General features: G+C 37.3%; 1 protein-coding gene across 10 annotated transcripts in view; it reads left to right on the top strand.

Annotated features, from left to right (window-relative positions):
* Positions 1-11,369: 11,369 nt before the first annotated feature.
* Positions 11,370-23,446, top strand: part of mybpc1 (myosin binding protein C1) — a 144,198-nt gene continuing 132,121 nt past the window's right edge. For all 10 annotated transcript variants that reach the window (XM_051928509.1, XM_051928478.1, XM_051928494.1 and 7 more), the window contains exon 1: positions 11,370-11,521. In XM_051928509.1, the coding sequence (XP_051784469.1) occupies positions 11,497-11,521 (25 nt within the window). In that variant the 5' untranslated portion in view covers positions 11,370-11,496. The remainder of the gene's footprint in view (positions 11,522-23,446) is intronic.

Consider the following 23,446-nt stretch of genomic DNA (forward strand, 5'->3'; position numbering starts at 1 on the left):
TAAACTACACATTAATCACAATAACCCTTAACCATAAGTTAGTCTAAATTAAAACTGCTGGCCCAGACCTGTGGTTACATATAATGCTGCGGCTGAGAAGTTAGTTATTATTGCAAGACGAGCGAGCTGAAGATGTCTGATTTAATTTCCTTTATGAACCTGGAAGTCCTGCCTCATCTGCTTCCATCAACACTTAAGAACACACAAACCCTGGCATTCATTAAAGAACCTGTGTCTGACAGAGACAGAGCTCCTATGCTTAATGAGCATTGTCTATAGACCTAACTTTCCATCTTTCCTACTTTTGAATATTTTACAATCATTTTTTTCTTTGTTATTACATGGAGTTTTGCCGTGGAGGCACACCAACACTTTAATTTATTATGTCAATTCACTTACAAAAGCAAATTACAGTTTAGTTTGATTTTGGTTTTTTTCCAACAATTTAAAAAACCTTTGATGTGTTCAAATAAATTTTATTTTTTACTGTGGGTTTTTACCTTTTTTCAGGGAGTGTTTTAGATGCTGTAATTGGCAGTAACAAAGTTGGCAAATGTTTGGTTATTTATTTTTTTTTTGCCAAATACAAACTCAGAAACAACAGACACAATGTAAGGACCATGCAAATATGGGCACAGACTGAGTCACACCCTGCCATTTTAGAATCACCAATCAATTATCAGGAGGAGACAGGACTTCCTCAAGGAAACCCATAGGAACATAGGCAGACACCAACATATTGTCACCAGTTAATTAAAAAACATATGATTAAAAATAGACTGCATTATAAAACAACATAACAGTTGTTTCTGCACAAGACACACAGTATATCTATGAAGTCTTTGTGCCAGGTGGATGCCAGACAGTCTGCTGAGTGATAAGAATGACAAGGTGAGATACAATTTTAGATCTGACATTTTATGCATGGTGGAACTGCCTATAAAGGAGAATCTGGTTGCACAATGAACAATTACCATATGAAATTCAATCAAAAATGAAAAAAAGATTTTGTTATTTCTAGTGGCAGTTTTTCAATATTTGAGCGTCCAAATTTTATTAAAATAGTAATTCAGACACGTCACAAAGGCATGAAAAGGACTACATTTACTTATCCTATATTTGAAGCTTACTCTCTGAATATTAGACTCTTGTCCAGACTCCTGACACTGCCTTTCTTCCTCATGTCATCTTGCTAAAAGTTACTTCGCTTTTTATTACAACATTCCTTTGAATTGAATTCAGTAGGCATTACCATGTGCTTAACTGGCTGTAAACTTCCATCTGTGTGGTGTCATCTCAAGCACATGTCTCTAAATAGAAGCAGCTGCTTCTTAACTGGATGCATCTCCAACATGTTTTGTGCCATAAGCAGATTTTACTATCTAGGATGCAATATCCTTTATTCAATCATATTTATAAATAGAAGAACAGTAGAGACATAAAACTGACCCTTGGAGATCAGTGTAACAGACCGCTGATCAGCCCAAGGCTGTAACAATCACTTATAGCTTTCTGCACTTAAGACATCTTATTACATCACCCAAGGTTTTAGCCTATTCTACTAGTCTCAAAAGCCACACAATGTTAAAGGTCTTCTTAAAATCCAAGTAAATGATATTGAATCCTTTTTTTCTTTATCCACAGTATCCATTACCTTCTCTAAGAAATCAATCAGGTTTGTGTGACAGCAGTGACCTTTCCTAAAACCATGTTGGTTATCTTCAAGAATGTTGTTGTCCAATAGATATCAGTCTAATACAATCCTGATCCGTCTCACTATTACTTCTCCCAGTATGCTTTTACTAGCCTATAATTAGCTGGATCTATTTTTCTGCCCCTTTTAAAAAGTAAAGCAACATTTCTCAAATTAAAACTGCCTTAGTGTAGTAGTGAGGCAACAGCATTAGCCACTACACCACCAATGTTGTCCTGTGACAAATATGTTCATCCATCAACACATAATGGCCCTGTTGTATATTTACAATGCAGTGAACAAGACAGCTAAAATTTAGTTAAGAATCTCTTATTAAGCTTTTGATTATATTTAAAGTTGTGAAAACTGTGACTGCTGCCATAGATAAACAACAATCATTTTCATCCTTGGACACCAAAATAAAAGACAATGAGGAAATGCAGTCTTCATAGAGTATGCATACTCAGAAATGCATAGAAGGCATGGAGCATATGGTGCAGTGCCATTTTAGTACTGACCCTGCCAGTTCTCATCTTCCAACACTTGAATGAGTGGCCATTAGAGATGCACCAAATTGTTGGCTAACTGAAATATTTGGCCAAAAATAGAAAAAAAATTCCACATTTGGTGTTCCACAGAACCAAATATGTGGCGCTGTTTCTATTGTACTTATGCTCAGATTATTGACGATGCTTTCAAACAGTGCCTTCTGTTCTATTGGGAAGGAGCACATCATTGCAGGGTTTGAACAGCATTGTTAGACTGTACTGGTTTGTCAACAACAATGTGCACTGGTAGTTGTGGCATACTGCGAAAAAACACCAAAAAGGAATGGGGAACGAAGAGGGATCATCCAGGGATAAACTGAAATAGATGCAAAGAAGTGCTATTTACAAATATGATATCTACACTTTGCCATCCAAGGAATAGACAAGCTACCCCAACAAGCTAACTATGCTCTGCTACATTGATATTTTGAAGAGACATATCTTTACTTCACTGTAAGTTCTTACATTTTCTAAACCACATAGTGTAATAGTGTGATGATGTTTGAAAAAAGCCAAATCTGTTCCACACTAAGGTTCCTTATTGAAGATCAAAATCATATTGATCAAGACCTGTGTAATTCCATGCATTTAAAATTACATTTGTTGGCAGACACCTATATTAATAGCCACATAAGCTGTCAAAGACAGGTAACAGAATAAATTTAAAAATAATTGCTATCACTTGCTCTATGTGTACCTTCAGCACCTTTCCTCTATATCCACATTTGTCTATCATTTCAAGGCACCCTGATCACTTCCTGTCCACTTTTATACTTATCCTGTTTGATGTCAACTCTCAGCATGCCTTTTACACATATACTCCTCATCATAGTTCTTGTCTCACACTCACACTTCTGATTGTGCTCCCAAAGCCAAAATAACCAATCAGACTGCTCTGGGGGAACAGAAGAACAAACATATGTTAGCGCTTTATCATATAGTACAAGATAGATATTTTATTATTGGTTTGATTTATTTATTAATTCATTTACTCATTTACCTATTTTCTGTCCAGTTTTATAAATATGCCCTCTTTGAGAAAACAGACTTCAAAAAAGAAAGGGTATTTCATCAAGTTGTAGTTTTATCATTCAATTTTGTTGAAAAGCATTGAAAATCAATATAGAAATTGATGCAGTTTGAGCTTTATGTAATGGCTGAAATCAAATAGTGAAAAAATTATTTAAAAAGGTATTCAACATTCAGTATTGAGCCTAGTTTCTTATGATATTTGCTTAAAAATTTACATTAGTAAATTTACATTGCTAGAGGCTATCTCTTCTGTCCATTGCAATCTTAAAGAATAAGATTGGTATTTTTCAAGTTGAAGTTATTTCTTCATAATCATGGTATATATTAGTTTGTCACATGAAATAGCATTCTAAAATGAAGCCTTTTCTATAAATTTAAAAAAGTAAGTAGTCAGCTCTTTGAGTATATGTATACTGAGGAACCAATGTGATAAAAAGCCCATAAAATTACTGAATACATCTATTTTTCAAGTCGAAAACGTTAAATTGTACTGCATCTTGAAATTACATGCATACTGTAAAACAAGTTGTTTTAAGAAGGAAACATGCAAAACGCAAACCACTGTTGAGATATTCCGGCATTTTAAAAAGAGACAAGCTGTCTGCCTCAGTTTGCTAAGTTAATCTTCGTCAATGGCAGTGTTGGATCCTTCAGGCCAGGGATGTGGATTCACTTTGGAAAGGCATTGCCAAACACCATTATTGACAATGAAAATTGATAGACAGCAATTCACTTGTGCATCAATCTCTCTCTCTCTCTCTCTCTCTCTCTATATATATATATATAAAATCCAATGTCTGTCTGTCTGTACATCTGTCCGCTTTTCACGATACAACTACTTAACAGATTTAGATTGGGTTTTTATCTATAACTTGCTTGAACATTCCGGTTGATTTTGCAACTTCTCTCATTGAGCTATTTATCGTAGTTTGCTTGCAGGAACGATTTATTCTCGCTAATTCGAGACAGAGGCTATGGGCTGAGAGGAGGGGAAAGTGTGATGCCAGTGGTGGTGAGCCAGGAGGGACCATCCTCACTCACATGCCAGCCTCCGTTCAAATTGCTCTACTTCTGGCTATGTTATAGAGCGGACCTTGCCTCCGCTTAGCTAGCAATACCTGTTTACTTATTTTTAAAGTCTGTCCTGTTTCACTACTACGCGGGCGAAGCCAAGGGGGACGGCCAGTTCTGAATATAATAAGGCCTAAATAACTGAAAAAATACAAATAATTTTGTGTGTCCTTCAGTGAAAGATAATATTAAGCAGGCACATTGTCAAGATTTGAAGTGAGGCTTTTCTTCTTCTGTGGCAGAGTACCTGCTGTAAATGGCTATGGCCCCTTTCGCTCTGAAATAGGACTCTGGACTTTAGGGAGGGTACTTAAGAGCCAAACCCAGTCCCAAATAATAACCAGAAAACCTAAAAGTAACAGCAACAAAAATGTAGGGAACTTTATTAAGGAAACAAAGAAACATCTACAGGCAGGCCAGATGCAACTTAAACATGAGGGTAAAAACAACAAAAAGATTAAACAATCACGGCCTAACAGAACAAAGATGATCCCCAACTGCCACACAGGGAGGCTGATCTTTTCATAACCTTTCCTTTTCACTTTGGAGCCTCCTTCCATTAGCCGAGTCCTTGTCCAACTGCTGCCTCTCAACTCCAAGCTCACTGAACCAAGTAAAGGGAAGTATTTTATGTTGGGGCCCAAACCACATCTGGATGTCATACAATAAGCACTTTCAAGGTGATATCAGGGCTCTAATCAGTGAGAGTCCTGGCATCTCTAATTTGGTCATTTCCTTTAGATTAGCCTGCCATAGGTAACCTTAACAGAAGCTCTGATATGAAGATAACAGATCCTAGGATTACTGTGGCACACAAGCTCTCCTACAATTACATCTCATGTGTTTATGAAAAGAATATTTAGATAAAAATGTTGGCATTATAAAAGTGTAAAGATTTTTTCTGGACTATTATCAGTGAATCCAAAAGTAGACTGGAAGCGTATTAAAGCAAAAAAACAAATGGACAGTGAATCACTTTAAAATATTGGTCTCAAGAAATTGATTCATCCCAAGACTAAAAGGATTCAAACTATGAATATGTGAAACATTGTACAAGGAACCGGGTGAATGAGCAGTCATCAGCATTTCTGTGTAGTTGAGATTGTGTACCTCAAGTTACTAAGAAATGTGATTTTTACCACTCTATGGGAAAGGTGAAGTTGATACTAGGTCTAAGTTCATGTCCTGGAGAAAGGAAATGATCAAAGTTGCTCAACAATCAGGGCTTGACACTGGAGTACAGTATATTGGGAAAAAAATGTTAAAGAAAAGGATGGAAAGACAAAAAGAGAAAATGTGCCACCAGCTGGAACTGTAATAAAGTTCATATAGATTAAGGGTCTGACCTCCCTCCAGAAAAACTGAAACACTGTGCTATTGGTAAAAACAGTCTTTAGTTGCTGCCAAAAAGACAAAGATCCTACATGTGTCCAATCAGGAAAAAAAAGGATAATCCAAAATGAAAATTACAATTTCACATTCAAAAGGAGGTAGTTCCATATACAACACAATGTGCCTAAGCAGTTTCAGGAAGGCTAATCCAGAGCAGACATGTCATTAACCAGCCAGCAGATCCAGACTAAGCTTTGAGTATTTAAAACACTTGCAGTCAAAGAGCCTCAGGCATCTATAAAGCAAAATCACATGTTGAACATGACTGAAATCTTTAAATAGATGAAAGAAAATTTGTTAATGCCATGAATTCCATGATGGCAGTGAACACTTTCAAAGATTAAACCTTACTTTTCTATATTTCAATTCTTGTTTTTGCCCTTATTTATTGTTTTATTTCCTGGAAGTAAATTTTAACATGTGTAATGCATTTAAAATCCATTTATATTAACACTAAGCTTATTTTCTTTAGGGGAGTACATAATATAGAGTATCTACTAAACAGGTTTTTCTTTCATTCATTTTGTTTTGTATGTGCCTTTCAATGTATAGTAACTGTGGATACCACATATCAAAGCTGGCACTCAATCGGTATGTATATGGTGTCTTGCATTACATCTCTTTACTGTCACTGTTTATCTTATAGCTAGTGACAGGTGCTCAACAACCTCATTACATGCAGCTACTGATGTAATTTGAGTTTTACTGCCCTACTAAATCTGTTCTCAAGAAGACCTCTCTGAATTTGCAGCAGCAAGCAAAGCTATACAGTAGTGTGTACCTCATTTTTTCCACCTGCATTACATGGTACAAACCAGCTGCAGCTTCTTTGTCTTGGCATTTGGTGAGAGGACATAGATGGAAGTGGATTTATGTCAACTGTAATACAGGAATCTATTTCCCAGTCCAAACCAGGTGTTTTTTTTTTTAAAACAGTCATTTTTATTTCATGTTCATTTTAATTAATTTGCATTATGCTATTTTACCATACTAAGTATTACTCTAGACATGGTATTAAATATTCTTGTTTCTAGTATTACCTTTAAATCTGCTAGAATATCCCTTTTAAATTAACAGGTTAAAACTATGTAAGAGTATGCTGTAAAATCTATCACATTTTCATCTTCTCCTTAGAAAATTTCTAATATTAGAGCCTCTTCTCCCGAGACTTTAAAAGAATCTGAGGGACTTCAATCCCCATGATGTTGCCAGATGACAAAGATCCAATGTTATTATTTACTCCACCCTGTTCTGAATGTCACCCAGTGGTATGGAGTCAGCTCAGTGTCTCAGCTATCACTAAGTATTCATTCCAAACCTTTTGCGTGCACATCACCAGCTCAACTCTGAATTGTAAATCTTGTATGACTTTTGCATGATGATGCAAACCAAATTTATGTGCTTACACAAGTTGTACATCAACATGTATTCTGTATGTGTGTTTTCATACAGAACAAACATCCCAAATCCATTAAATCTATTCATAGATATTACTGTTCTAAGTAGTACGTCTTCAGTGTTTAGTACCACAGGGTAATTTTTTTCTTATCTTCCAAGATCATTGACTTTTTAGCAACATGTGTACATTAGTTATATTTTGAATATCCAGTCAACAATTAATACTCACACCTATATCCATCAAATCATTTTCATAATTGACCTATTTTATTACATGGAGACAGGGAGTCAAATTTAGTGGCAGAGCCTTCTCTGCTACTCATCAGCACAAGGCAAATATTCACAAGAGATCAGAATCTAGAAATAAGAAATAACAGGCACACACACTCTGACACTAGGTAGGGTTTGTCTGTCAAACTGACAACCTGCATCTGTGCTTTGTTTCATAGATGACAAATGTCCCCTTAGTAGTAAACAAGAATTCTTAATGTCAAAACAATGACTGATTAATCTAATCGAGAATAACTGGTTTATTAATATCAAGATGATTGACTCATTCATGTAACACATGAAATTCCCCTTCCTGTTCCTACTTCCTTTGTGCTATTTTCTGTCTTGTGGTCTGATAACATGAAAGAAGCAAGAAACAGAAAAGGGGCAATTCATGTGTCACCTTTGTGTCAATCATCTTGATGCACTTTAAAAGTTGTCAAGGTTTCCAATTAAGTAGGTTACTGTGTAGCTTGTTTTGCATTTCCACAACACTTTATTTAAAGATGTCCTTTCTAGATTCTGTTTTGAATGAACTTCTTAATTTTGATTACAGTCCATGATTATGTCTAACTTTATTAATGAAAGAATTCGATTAGATCAGCTTTATCATTTAATCCAATCCAAACTAAACACCTTAATTCTGTCAGAGTAGAACATGTCTATTACTCCAGAGATGCTAAAGACGGCACTTTTCTTGCACAGCTTCAAGAATCAGTGTGTGTTTTTGTGGCGTGGTGGCAAGAACTGGACGCAGTTCTCTAGCTGTAGCGCTTTATGCTAATGCATTGTAGTGGTAGTGCAGTACTACTGCATTATACAATTTGACTTAGAAATCGTATTAATTTATTTTTAAAAAAATCAGAATATATTTAGATATGTAAATTTGCATTTTAAATGGTGAAGAGAATGTTATATAAATGTACGCCATAATATTTTTTCTATACAATGCTTCCTGTAGGTCAGTATATTCTATTTGGGGTTTATAATTAACATTCCCTTTGCCTACATGTTGTTCACATATGTACAAATCTACATTTTCCGGGATTTGCCTATTATTACAGATTGTCTATGTCTTTATGAATGTGTTTGTTGCTTTCACAGTATTTGCTCTACTTCTGTTGGTATGACCTGAAAATTTCACAAGTTTGCTAAATATATATAAAAAAAATTGAAATATAGAAATTGGAAAAAGAAACATGGCAAATATACTGATGATGACCTTAGTCCTTGTGGAACATTCTGTTTTCTGAACCTTGTTTCTGACCTATTAATAAAGCTTGACTTCTAACTTAAAATCAAATATTTTTATAGACATAAATGCTGTATTTTTGATGCCTTTTAACAGATAATTTTCTTAATATACACATGAAAAATAACCTTGTATTTTACAGGTAAACATTTTACTTAGACTCTATATAAAATAAAGAAAATAATTATAAGAAGCACAATAGACAAGGGTCAAAAACAAAAATCTTAATTCCTCCAGGAATGCTTTATGTACAAAAATGTTATGAGGACAATAGGTGGGAAAGTCAATAAAATGTCATCAAAAAACTGACAATTTAATTAAACTTTTTAAATAAATAGCTATTAAATCACCACACACTGGTCCAGTGCTAGCTGTGTGCTACTTAAGTCATGCCATCTACGCTATCCTGCCAGCCAGCCATTTGAATATTCACAGAAACATGCCACCTAGAGTCAGCTAAAACAGCCAATAGATTTCAGAGTGTTCCTGAGAGGACAAGCACATTTTGCAATGTTTATTAAAATGAATCTGAAAATCTGTTCTGGAGATGATGCACTGCATTACCGTTCTTTCAACGGCTTGTTGTTTTAAGAATTTAAACAAACTAAAATTCAAACAGTGTAAAATTTTCAATCCTTCTGTAACTAGTTTAGATGAAAGAAAAAAGGTGTGGTTGTTGTCTTTCAGAGCAAGCTAAGGTGTGTTTGTGCCAATTATCTTTAAACCTCACATAATTAGTTGAGAAGAGTCTATTTGTGTGCTTTTAACCTCCTCAGCGTTACATTTTTTTTGTTGAAAAAAAACATGTAAACAGTATTGCATTTTTTTGGCTTGAAAAATTAAAATTTATTAAATCTCACCTTTCCACTGTAAAACATGCAAAAAAACTAAAGGTACAAAGTCAGAAGTGTAGAAGGTGTAATGATATAAATAAAAGGGAATAATAAAAATAATGCTAATACTGCATATACTGTCAAAATGTGTTATTTGTGTGGTATATCTTGAAACACAGTGAAATACACACTCCAACAATATAGCTGGGACAATAGTAGCCTGATTCCTTGCAGATTTTTTTCCGGAGTGATCAGCTTCTGAACAGCACACTGCACATGTGCGATTGACACAAGCGTCACTTTCGGATTCATCAGAATCACTTTTGATTTCACTGTTCATTTTAATTTCACTGCCTCAAGACAGACTCACTTTGTCATCACTGTTCATATTATTGTCAAATGAGTGCAACACCTTGCCTGCTGAAAAATGTTTCTTACGAGACGCCATTATGAGGCTGCGAGATGACGTGTCTGCACCATTGCCAAGGTAACACTCAGGCCTGTTGATTATGCAAGACACGGCTATATTATTTCCCAAGCCACACTTGGAACTAACACTGCTGCCACTTTCACAGCCTGAGTAATCCTCGGGTTGAATGCTTACGTGAGACGTGTCTATGCAGTTGCTCAAGTGATACTCGGGACTAACACTTTTAGCACTGTTTTTATAGCCAGAGTGATGTTCAGGTCTGGTGCTAACGAGGTTAATGTGTTTTCTATAACTTTGGTTTGGGAAGACACCATACAAAGAAACAGGAACATTCAAAACAAACCTAGCACAAGTCTGCTAAAAACCAGTAAACAGGTGAAAGAAAAATCCAGAAGGGATGCAATAAATTCTTCAAACAATAGTAAACACTATTATAATGAATTATAAACACATGACAAGGACTTTAATCTCTGAAAACAATGTTCTCCAAAGTTAAGTATTTAGAGGAGAAAAGCACTGGTCAGGGTGCCTCCCAAAAATGTAACTGTAACTCTAACAGAATACACAATACAAAAATTATCTGGGTGCTTAATAATTGTATGCTTCATGGGTGTTTCTAAACTGAAGTGGTATGAATAAGTGTTTTTGCATGCATGAAGGCACCCTACATTGTGCCAGCCTTGCACCCAGGGCTGATTTTGCCCCACATTCACAAATTTGTAATGAACTAAGCAGACAAATAAAAATTGACGGATGGATGGATATATGTATAAGATATATATGTCTAAGAATACACTATTATTTCACAGCAAATTGATTAAGGATATTACCTAAACTGTGCAATTAAACAAATAATACCACATGTAAATACAGAGCCCCAAATTCCTTTAGCTATGCAGATTTTAAAAAGTGACTACATAAATTAACCCAGTACAGTGAATTTTAATGTGTATTTTTTTTTAATTTATAAAATACAACCCGCAGAAATAAATATTTGTTGGAGGTTGAAAGATCTATATTTTATTCACAGTAAACATAACTTTATACAGTAATATAAACTTTGCACAGAATTATAAATGAAACTTATGATTGATAATGTTAATTCATAAAAAGGTACCTTAATTAAATCGGTTCTATTTATGCAGACAAAATAAAATTGTTCTACTTAAACGAAAACTTCAATAAGTGTTATATATTTATTCTGATAAAAAAGTATCTTATTTAATTATGTTCTCTTCATTTAGGTTTGAGTTCCACCATTCAATTAAAAACAGGAACCCAGCATGTAACAGCTTTGTGTTGCCCAGTTTTAAATTCCCTCCTACATGAACAATAGCAGCAAGTCCAAAAAAAGATTCCCTGGAAAACCCAACAGGGATGCTGGGCAGGAGAGGGATGTCTATCTGATCTAGATATAACCAAGGCGAAGGAGGTGCCATCTGTGTGCCATATATAAAAGGCTGGAATTCTTCTGCTCTGATCTGATATTGAACTTCTTCTAACCTGCTGGACTGAGGGTTTTTCTTTAATACGGTGCATCTGAGAGCTCTTCCTCTTTGGGAGGGGTACATTGAACAATGCCAGAACCCACTAAGAAATCAGGTAGGTTTTAATAGAAGAATGCTAAAGATTAAACAACAAAAAATACCTTTTGAATAGTGCTTTTGCAGATCTGTATTCTAAAAAAATATACCAGTTGCATAATGGAAATAGAGGTTCAAAGATGTCAGACACTATACTAAATTAAGCCAACTTGCATGTCATTATTATTTCTGCTAAGCCACGAGAGATTGAAAAGTAAGTGGATCCAATGCATTTTACTTGTATGTAATTCAATACAATTGTGCAATTAGGAGTACTAGGATTTAATGAATTAAGATTATTTTTTATACTGCATTTCATAGTAAGCTGTGTAACAAGACATTTACAAAGGAAACAAGAATAATCTCATAAAATCAAGAAAGTATAAGATTGTCACTTAATTCAGCATAATTCCCAGTTACTGTTACAAATAAATTTCCTGAAGATCAAATTTCTGGTTCTTAAATACAGCTGAACTGGCTTAGCTTCATAATAATTTGTGGAAAAAATGAATTGTGGTGATAAATGGTAAAATAAAATTAAAGAACTTGTAAATTATACCATCTAAAAGAATGGAACAAGTATTGACACCAAAACCATGTAATAAATGCAGCATAGCTTTCTTCACAAGATCAAACTTAATAATTTAAAGATACTTCTGTGCAGACACTATTGTCTTGCTGCAGCACATGCCTGTTTATAATAATTGTGCGTAATCTTATTATATTTGGAGGCAGAGAACTGTATCTTTAAATTCTAATGAAAGACACTATATATAAAGATTGATTTGTCAGAAGTATCTTTTGGTCCTGTTTCATTATTTATTCACTGGCTTATTTATAGGTTGCTATTCCAGAGTCCCATGATGCTATTTAATTTTATTTCTACAAGGGCATCCTTTCTGTTTACATAACTACAAAGAGAAAGTGTCCAGGTGAATGCAATTTGAGAAAATGTGATGACAGCAACTGCACTTGTTTAAAAGCAAAAATATCTGCTATATGCGTGTGATTATCAAACCTACATAAGGAAGAGAGTGCAAGCAGGCTGGCGGGTGCTCATTCACTGAAAAATGACTCAAAGGGCAAAATTCTTTGGTTCATCTGATGGCAGCTAACAAGCAGACATCATGCAGCCTTCCAGCACTATTTGTCTCACCCATGTAATAGCAAGGTTTCAAGTGTCATCCAAGACCTCATTATGGAATTTGTGTTGACAGCCCTTGATCTCTACTCTCCCTCATCCTAGCTGTTGGTGGCTGTCAGGGACCAATGAATGATGATGGCCTGACTTGGATTAAACTATAGCACCATAAATAGCCACAACATATGTGTTTATTAATACAAACAGTTTATTCAACAGTTGGCCTTGAGCCCAGTCTGTCTCTGGTCTGTGTCCAGTATTCATGAAGGCAGGCCTTGGATTCTTTTTTTCCGCAGTATTGTGATACTGTATATACTGCCAGTGAACAAATGTATTCTGCAAACAGATTTTTGTCATGATTCAGCAACTCCAGTCATTAATCTGAAAATGTAAAGTGTAAAAGTATTTTAGATTATACCGTTAAAATCAATAGTACCCCACTTGAGCTACTAGTCATTTTATTTTGCACATCACTTAAAAGTGTGAAGCAGCATTCAAACTTTGAGCATATTTAATAGAACCCAGAGCCTGGACCTTGGGTCGATTAAATTAAGTTGGAGTACTTTCTACCTGGAGTTTGCAATTTCCTTCCAAACTTAAGGGGTTAGTGCCATCAACGATTCCATTTTCTTTCCACAGTATATATCTCAGATTTGCTGACAATCTGACTTAAATTGGATATAAATGTGTCTCTGTATGAGGGTCCACTGCCCTGGCAGTATGTGAAAATTACAAGAGGTAAAAAAGTGGATGGATGGATATAAGGTACTTTAAAAAGACAAACAAATGTTGCAATTAAAACAGCTACATCATATTTTATAAAGGCAACTTCCATTGAGCTTGAATTTAAAAAAAAAATAGATATTTTTTTTAGGTTGCTTTTTTATTTCAAAGTTATCAAATATAAATTCTTCAAATTATTTCTCTTCTATATGAAGTCATTATATATTTCACCTTCACTCCTTGTGTTGAAGACCTAAGGCTATCTTAATCTTCTCAAAACTTCCACATGTTCCTCTCTGCATTTACAGGTTACTGTGCTAGGACAGGCATACCTTAATCACAGCGATAAAGCTGAAATCCTGAGCGATACAGCAGGGTTTAATTCCTAGGCTGGTCACCGTCGTCTCTGTTGAGTTTGCATGTTCTTCAGATATTCCCCTGGGAACTCTGATTTCCTCCCAAACTTATAATATTCATGTGTTTATCAAAATGGTAACTGTAAAAATATCTGATTTGACAGAGTGTGAGTTCCCCCCCCAGTGGACTGCTTTCTTGTTCAGTGTTAGTCCTTCTCTTGTGCTTCATGCAACTGGGATCCCCAACACCTTGTAAAGAAAAAAAATGAGGTCATAAAAAGGATAGATTTACTATTTATTTATGGAACTCACTTGGGCTTTCAGTTACAATGAAACAGAAGTAGAACGGCCTAGAAGAATGTGTTGGCGGCTCTGCATAAATTTATAGCAGAGAGTGCCAAAGCCAAGGCCAAGGTGAAATGACAAAAAGATCGAAGGACATCCAAGCAGGAGACTAATATTACTAGATGTAAAACAATAAAGCCCATAGCATGCAAAAAAATTCAAAACATAAATCAAAATGTCAAGACTGAGAGGAAAATTCAGTGGTATCCGCAGCAGAAATAAAACTATGTCACTCTATACTGAAAACTGGATGTGTTTAGATCTTAGACAGATGAAACAGTCTGAAACTTAGAATTCATACAAAACACCACTGGACAGGAAGCTAAAATAAACAGTGATTAAATGACTAATTAGACATGGATTAGCTCAAGATGTTGTCTAGCAATTAGAAGGCCAAGAAATGTTAGCTCAAGAGCTTGGTCGGCAGTCAAAAGTTGCCCAAGTGTGGGGTGACACCATGATACAAACACCAGGTAGAGCTACATCACTTTTTTGGTGGAGTTTAAGCCTTCTCTGTTTTATCAAGGTACTCTGAATTCCACATTAGATTGATTATATGTGTTTAAGTGGATCCCTAGCATACAGGCACTCATTTTAGGGTCGATTCCTGCCTTCTTGTTTGTCAGTCAGTCATCGTCCAACCCGCTATATCCTAACACAGGGTCACGGGGGTCTGCTGGAGCCAATCCCAGCCAACACAGGGTGCAAGGCAGGAACAAATCCCAGGCAGGGTGCCAGCCCACCGCAGGACACATACACATACCAAGCACACACACTAGGCACAATTTAGGATTGCCAATGCACCTAATCTGCATGTCTGTGGACTGTGGGAGGAAACCGGAGCACCTGGAGGAAACCCACGCAGACACGGGGAGAATATGCAAACTCCACTCAGGGAGGACCCGGGAAGCGAACCCAGAGCTCCTTAATGCAAGGCAGCAGCGCTACCACTGCACCACCGTGCCGCCCTTCTTGTTTGTTTAAAGTTTAAATAGCTTTCTTCTGCCCAACTGTATTTCCTTCATGGAAATTTATGTTTTTGTCATGTTTATATACTATTTGGCCAATGTTTGTATTTAATTTGCTGCAAACTATGTGGAGTGAGATTACCTATCCTGCTCTTGCTGCAACATGGCTGGTTTCTGGGACACCATAATTCTGAGATGAACAATAGACGGGATAATACGAGGGGAACCTCGTGGCAGGCCTGTCCATACAAAAAAGAAAAAAACACAACACACAAGCATGGCACAGACTAAAATGACCCATTCGTAACTAAAATAAATATAGTAAGGAATGAACACAAGGAAAATACAAAGTACAAATGAACATGGGTAAAACAATAATGCTTTGGTCTTTCTGAGTCTCCCAAACAGCTGTTAAATTCCCATCTTTCTTTCTTCCTTCCTTCCCCTCTCTCTCTAATCCTACCGTTCCTCCCCACATATTGAACATTTGTCCCACTCTTCTCCCAACTCTAAATTCAACAAGCCCCTGTGAAACATCTAGAAAACTCATGCTATTGGGTCAAAGTGGCCTTCTACTACTATTTGTTTTAAAGACACCAGGCTAGGAATCCTTTTAGTAGCTCCTAGTTTGCCTGCAGCTTCCCATTGGATTTAAAAGATCAGGTCTTCAAAGTAGTTTCTACTTGCCAGCTATTAGGGGGACAGAACAATCCTCTATTTTCCATGCACCCTCTAGTGGACACAAAGTATTGAAAACCTGATGTTTCTCCTCAGTTACTCTCACTATAATTAAGTGGTAGGGGAGGTTTAGGGTTATTCCCTAATTGCATCCAGGTCATATCTCTCTCTCATGACAAGGTCCCATTCTAATGTTCCTGTAAACAACACAACATATATAAAAGATAATGTCTCCTAGACTTTGATTTCCCTCATTGGCATGTACTAATACTCCTCAGGTCTTACGTTTTTTGGTCTCTTCTTGTGGTCTGATATAGCACTTATCCTTAACCCTGTGCTAACCTACAGTAGCAGAACCCTTGCCCCTATAGACCTTTCACAATAGACCCATACTGTACATGTACATACTTACAGAAATTCATCTTGTGTAAAAGACGATGGATGGACAAACATCCCAGCAGGGTTTCTTGGGTGGAAGATTTCTTCATGGAGCCATGTGTTCCCCAGTATGCTGTGTGGCAGACTTTCACATGAATGCTTTCCATTTGGACACTCACAGGGCTGCATGAGAGTTGTAGTTCTGACTGGAAGCTCTGTCCTTTTGTGCTGCTATATGTGGTTGGAGGGGGTAGATATCACTGTCACAGGGTAGTTCTGCCTGACCCAGAAGTGCTTTCTAGTTACAGTGCTGATCTGCAGGAAGCATTCACAGGCTCATTTTAGAATACTATTCAACTCTCTCAGGTTAGTCTGAGCCGGGAGTGGAGTAAAGCAAAGCTCACATGGGAGAAGTTTAGAAATAAGAGGAGACACAATTGCATTTGTGCTTGTGCTGATTTAAAGCAAAAAGCATGTGGAAAGTTATTTGTTTGCATAAACTTGCCTTTATGACTGTGTCTGGGATTTTGAGGTTCTGAGATGCCCCCTATACTTTGTATGTGTGTATATGACACATACATATACATATACAGTGGAACCTCTAGATACGAGTTTAATTCGTTCCAGCACTGTGCTTGTATAGCGAATTTCTTGTATCTAGAACAAAACTTCCCCATTGAAAATAATGGAAATCCAGTTAATCCGTTCCGCACCCCCAAAAATATCAACATAAACAAATAACACTGATAAATAATATATACTGTAGTTTACCTTTAATTAAAGTAATTAAAGTTTACCTTTAATAAATAACACTGGTAAATAAAACGGGTTACTGTGGGGAAGGAGAGTCCCCCTCTGATTCAGGAAGGCTCTCTCTTCTTGGGAATTTTACCCCACTGGAAGCAGGTTCTGGGTCAGAATCACTTAACTTTCTTTTAGTTGCAGGTTGCTTTACCAAAAACTTATCTAAGGACACTTGCTTCTGTCTTCTTTTTAAGATGCCCCTAAAATGTGACACTACATTGTCATTACACAAGTTCATGGTGCGCCCACACACTGCTTTATTAGGGTGATTTTCTTCAAAGAAAGTTTTTACTTCTTCCCACTTTGCCAACACTTCTTTAATCTTACTGGAAGAGAGGGCCTCATCCCCTGCTCCCTCCTCCCCTAACGAAAGCTCTTCTACCACCTCTTGCTGCTGCTCCTTGTGAAGTTCCTTAAGTTCGTCCGTTGTAAGTTCTTCACTATGCTCCTCCACTAACTCATCCAGATCAGCACCATCCACATCCAGACCCATACTTTTCCCCAGAGATACAATTTCTTCAACTAGCTGCACTGTTTTGTCCACAAGTTGAGGATCGAAACCAAAGTCAGGAACACTCTGAGGCCACAGTTTTTTCCATGCCGAATTCAGGGTCCTCACTGAGACTTCTTCCCAGGCCTTATCAATAAGGTTTAAACAATTTAAGATGTTGAAGTGATCCTTCCAAAATTCTCTGAGGGTCAGGCTTGTATTTTCGGTCACTTCAAAACACCTTTGAAACAAGGCCTTCGTGTACAGCTTTTTAAAGTTGGAAATTACTTGCTGGTCCATGGGCTGGAGAAGTGGAGTGGTGTTGGGAGGAAGAAACTTGACTTTGATGAACTGTAATTCCTCCAGCAAATCATCTTCAAGCCCTGGAGGATGTGCAGGAGCATTATCAAGGACGAGCAAAACATTGAGTGGCAACTTATTTTCGTGAAGATATTTCTTCACTGAGGGGCCAAAAACTTCATTGACACACTTGATGAAAAATTGCCGTGTTACCCAGGCTTTGCTGTTGGCCCGCCACATCACATTCAGTTGTTTTTTCTGCACCTTCCCCCTCTTGAAAACTCGTGGATTTTCTGAGTGGTAGACGAGCAACGGCTTGATTTTACAGTCTCCACTTGCATTGGCGCAGAACAAGAGGGTAAGCCTATCTTTCATTGGCTTGTGGCCAGGCAAAGATTTCTCCTCTTGCGTGATAGAGGTCCTCTTAGGCATTTTCTTCCAAAAAAGACCTGTTTCATCACAATTAAACACTTGCTGGGGAATAAACCCCTCACTAGTAATAAATTGTTGGAACTCTTGCCCAAATTTATCAGTAGCAGCTGTATCAGAGCTGGCAGCCTCCCCATGTCGCACAACACTGTGAATACCGGTTCTCTATTTAAATTTTGCAAACCATCCATGGCTTGCCTTAAATGCCTCCTCATCTTCAGCCGATGTACCTGGTGTTTTTCGGAGAAGGTCCAAGTACAGCTTCTAAGCCTTAGTGCAAGTGATAGCTTCCGACACCAAATCGCCTTTTAACTGCTTCTCGTTAATCCACACCAACAACAGCTTTTCAACATCTTCTAGGAGTTTTGGACGGTGCTTGGAAGTCACGGTAACTCCTTTGGCCACATCAAGTTTCTTAATTTCTTCCTTCTTCTTCAGAATAGTGCAGATCGTCGATGTCGAACGGCCGTAAGTCTTCACCAGTTCCGTCACTCTTACACCACGCTCATGTTTATCTATGATTTCTTTCTTAATTTCAATGTCCATGGCTTCCTTTTTTTTTTTTTTGAGGCAACAATCTTCTTGAGAGGCATCGTGGAATAATTATTTTCACGTTAAATGCGGGCAGCGTCAGCTTGGAATAATTACTTTCACGTTAAATGCGGGCAGCGTCAGCTTGGGTGAATCCCCGAGTTGAGGGGGATCGGGAAACCCGTTTAGATCCGAATTTTGCGCTCATACTTTCCTCTTATCTTGAATTTCTCGTATACAGAGGTGATCGTATCTCGAGGTTCCACTGTATATATATACATACATATATACATATACACACATATATATACATACACATATACAGTATTGTGGAATATGGCCGGCCAGTCATTCCGGCCAATACCCCCAGGCTGCCAGGTGGAGCCCTCCATGCAGTATAGAGGTGCCCCGAATGCCAGCAGGGAAGCATGGACAGTGGAGTTTTCCTTTACAGCCCTGCTGGATACCTTGGGGGCCAACAGAGGATGCTGCAGGGAGGCTCAGAGACTCGTATGTGCCCTATAACCCAGAAGTACGTCCAAGTCACATGGACTCAGGGTTCGGAAGCACTTCCGGGTCACGGACTATATAAAGGACTGTGGGAGATCCCAGAGTGAGCCAAGTTGGGAGGAAGGGTGACTGAGCTGCTGGGAGGTGTGGAGGATTATTGTTATTGTATTGGAATTATTGATTTATTATTGGAAAGTGGAGTGTAGGTGCTTTGTGCACACTATTATTATAATAAATAATAATTACTGGACTTTTATCTGGTGTCTGGCATATTGTCCGAGGGTTCAAGGAAGTGAGAGCACCCCTTATCTGTCACAATATATATGGTCCAGATCTAACTATGCAACTTTTAATGAAATACAATAATTGCATAATTAGATCTGGACCACCCAGTATATATTGTGGAACGAGCCCTGGACACTGACAGGTAGACATGGTAAATTCACCATCACACTTTTATTTACAGTTCTATTTACAAATGTCAATAAGTGCACACACAACAAACCTTCAAGACTTTCCCAAAGTCCAGGTCTCTCACACTCTCTACCTTTCTTCTCTTCAGGCCGCCTCCACTCCTCTCCACCAAGCTCAGTCCTTCTCCTCACCCGACTCCAGCTCTCAATGAAGGGAGGCGGCCCCTTTTATTATCCCCCGCATGTGCTCCAGGTGTGCTCCGGCAATCTTCCACCGACATGCCCCAGTCTGGCGGAAGTGCCGGCTGTATCCCCAGAAGCACTCCGGGTGTCCCTGCTCCTCTTCCCCCCATCACTTCCTGGTGTGGCGGAAGTGCTGAGGTCCAGGGCTGCCAAGGCATCACGGGCGCCCCCTGGCAGTGACCACAGGCCCCTACAGGGTTGAGCTTCAAAGCTCTGCACCCGTGGTCCCCAAAGCAACCAGGGTGGTCGCCCCCTCAGGGTCTGGAGGAGGCATGAGCCCTCCTCCGGTCCTCTTTGGCGTCCCGGTTGGGTACCACCCCCAGCCGCATGCCACAAATATATATATATATATATTATATATATATATATATATATATATATATATATATATATATATATATATATATACACATACTGTATATATATATATATACATACACATATACATACACACACACACATATATATATATATACACACATACATATATATACATATACACTATATATAAATACTATATATACACACACTGTATATATACAGTATAAATATATACTGTAGAACACGCAACATATAATTGTCCATATGAGAAGCAATCCGTGTCTAGATCTAAACCGCACAATTCTAAAGATTGGCCCTGAGGTTTGTTGATGGTGATTGCAAATGCCAATCGAATTGGGAATTGCAATCTCTTAAATTGAAATGGCATATCCGTTGGAATCATAGGAATGTGAGGAACGAGGACATCTTCACCTTTGAAAGGTCCTGTCAAGATTGTTGCTTCTACGACGTTGCTCATTAATTTTTTTACTGCAAGCCATGTGCAGTTGCAAAGCTTTGGCTGTTTGATATTTCGCAACATGATAATTGGCATGCCGATTTTCAATTGCAGTACGTGCGGTGGCACCCCTGGCAAATCGAGTGAATTCAGAAATTCTGTTGGATAATTAACCGCTTCATCTGGTTCCACAACAGTGTCGACGGACTTGTATGTGACTGCCTCGCATTGAATGTTAGACTAAATAATATTGTTAAGTTCGTAGACGTCTTTGTTTTTGGCCACAAGAATAGCTCGTTCACTCAGCCAATCGTGATACTTATAATTGGTTTGAATATTGGGAAATACTTTTTCAACCAATTCTTCTTTTGACGTCACTAAATTGCAGAAGTTATGAGGCAATGAAATTCGTCCTGAGGTCAGATCAACCGGCACCTTTCTGTTCCCAATTTCCAGATTTCTCCAACTCCATTATTGACAGTTTGCATTATTTGATCGTAAATGCCTTTTTGCTCAAGCGTTAGCTTAGGAATATTTGATTGCACATACGACAAAAGATCACCCGTGTTGTAATTTTGTTCACGACGCAATTCTACAATGAACGAAGCAGCAGCAGATCGATTCGGTGATGGCATTCCCAATTGATTGAGAACCTTGTTCGCGATTTCTAAGCACAAATCTTCAATCATTATCAACGCTTAGTTGTAGATTTCTGCTGTGAAATCCACGTTTATATTTGAATTTTACTTGCGTATTGGACGGAAAATATCTTCAGCCACATGCGATTTATATTTCTCCCACAACTCTGTTGGAGTTGAAGGAGAGCAGGCGGTCAATATGATTGCAAACAATGCACGAATTTGATTTGGATGTGACGTGTTGCACGCGTCATTAATGTATACATCCCAGTGTTGGTCGTTCTTCAATAAATTCAGAGCTTGACATGTACTGCGGAAAGTGGCATGTGTAACGCTGTTGACAATTCTCAATTGCTGGAAAGACGTTGGACCAGGCACATTTATCAACAGCATGCGAAGAAAAAAGCATTCATCTTGATTGGGATGCACGCTGTAGTCTGCCTATCGTAGTTTCTTTGAATATGCCAGTTTGTCCGTCGACTCGCTCTCCTCGTTTGCGTTGTTCAAATGATTTTCTACTCGCATTCCATGTGTAATACGTAGGCACTTCCGAATACATTTTGACATAACGTGAAGAAAGCTTATGTATCTTCCAGCCTAATACTGTACGATTTCATCAATATGTATGACCGCATTCCTATCACTTCTTTCTGATTGCACGCCAAAAACTGCCATGTCGCTGCCTTTATTCACGTACTTACAAATGTATTTGATCGATTTAACGGGGTTACAGTATTCCACGTTTATGTGCGCTTAACAATGTAATCGGAAACATTGAAATAGAATCGTAAAATTGGAAATTTGGAAATCGTAAATGGATCGTAAATCGGAAACATTGAAATGGAATCGTAAAATATTTAGTACAGCGTGTGTTGCTTTTACGTCCAACAGATGGCGCTGTTTTTCAAAAATAGCATGTTTTTTCCTGTCACAGGTGTGACATCTATATAATAGTAGGTATATAAAAACACGTGCGTATTCGAATGCAACGTTGTGTCAAAATTTCAAAGCAATCGGTGAAGAACTTTCGGAGATTTAAGATTTTGAACAAACGAACATTTACATTTTTATTTATATAGATTGTAATTCCAATGCTTCAGCTAAAATGCTACAAAACAAATGACATTTTCTTCATTAATAAATAAACAAAAATTGCAAAGAGAGCCGCTGAATCCACAAAATAAATATAGGATGTTTATGGTAAAAATAAAATTGCTTATCTTATATATAATAGATAGCCTATATTCATCAAAATATAATACGTTCAAGGTAGTGTAAAAATGATGGGAAAAGCGAAGCTTTTTTTTTAAGGTTTTTTAACAGAATAATTTTTGTTTTGTGGTATAGTAACAAGTTTATATATACAGAATTTTTGATGACAAAAAACATCAATTAAATTAATATTATTATTAGGTTGATTTAATTCTATTATCACTACAACACTGTTAGAATAAGAATAATGCAAGATGAAAATATTAAACAACAAATAAATACTACAGATTTTTCACGATAAAACTGTCAGTTGCTTTTACGGAGCACAATGATAAACTGTCGGTTACTTTTATGGAGCACACCAGAAACATTCTGAGCATCAACTGGATGATAACATACATACAAAACCACAAGATTGTTACAGTCTGCTTTATATATAAGATTACATTAAACATTTTTTATGTTAAGTAATTGCCAGTAGCTATTTATGAACTAATTACAGTTATAATGTATGAGTCACATTGCCTATATAAAGAGTAAACACAGTATACAGGCCTTGGAAACCTTAATTGATGATTGTATCGACTGTGCCCAGTGGAGGGTGGGTGACCTGCTGGCCTAGGTCATTCTGACTTTCGTGATGCTGAAACTGATTACCATCAGGCCTACTATTTGATTTGCTTGTTTCTGTTTTCCAACCATTGCCCTCTAGCAGTTTCTTTTTCTCCTATTGCCATCATTGGAGTTTTTTGTTTTCCCTTCCTCCGTGTCAGCTGATCAAATACTCACATCCAGGAATCAAGAACTTAATTTCCATCCTAAATCAACTGAAACCTATATGGACTCTTTTATTTACTTTTGTATTTTTTCATTAACTTTAATAGCATCAAACTGTTTCTACTAAATGGGTTGTCCCAGTAAAGTGTAGATACATACTATATACATTTACTGTATTTTATATATATTAAATAGATCTGATTGTTCTATTGTCAACTGTAATGTATAAA

This window comes from Erpetoichthys calabaricus, chromosome 1, assembly GCF_900747795.2.
Source record: "Erpetoichthys calabaricus chromosome 1, fErpCal1.3, whole genome shotgun sequence".
Classification (NCBI taxonomy): domain Eukaryota; kingdom Metazoa; phylum Chordata; class Cladistia; order Polypteriformes; family Polypteridae; genus Erpetoichthys; species Erpetoichthys calabaricus.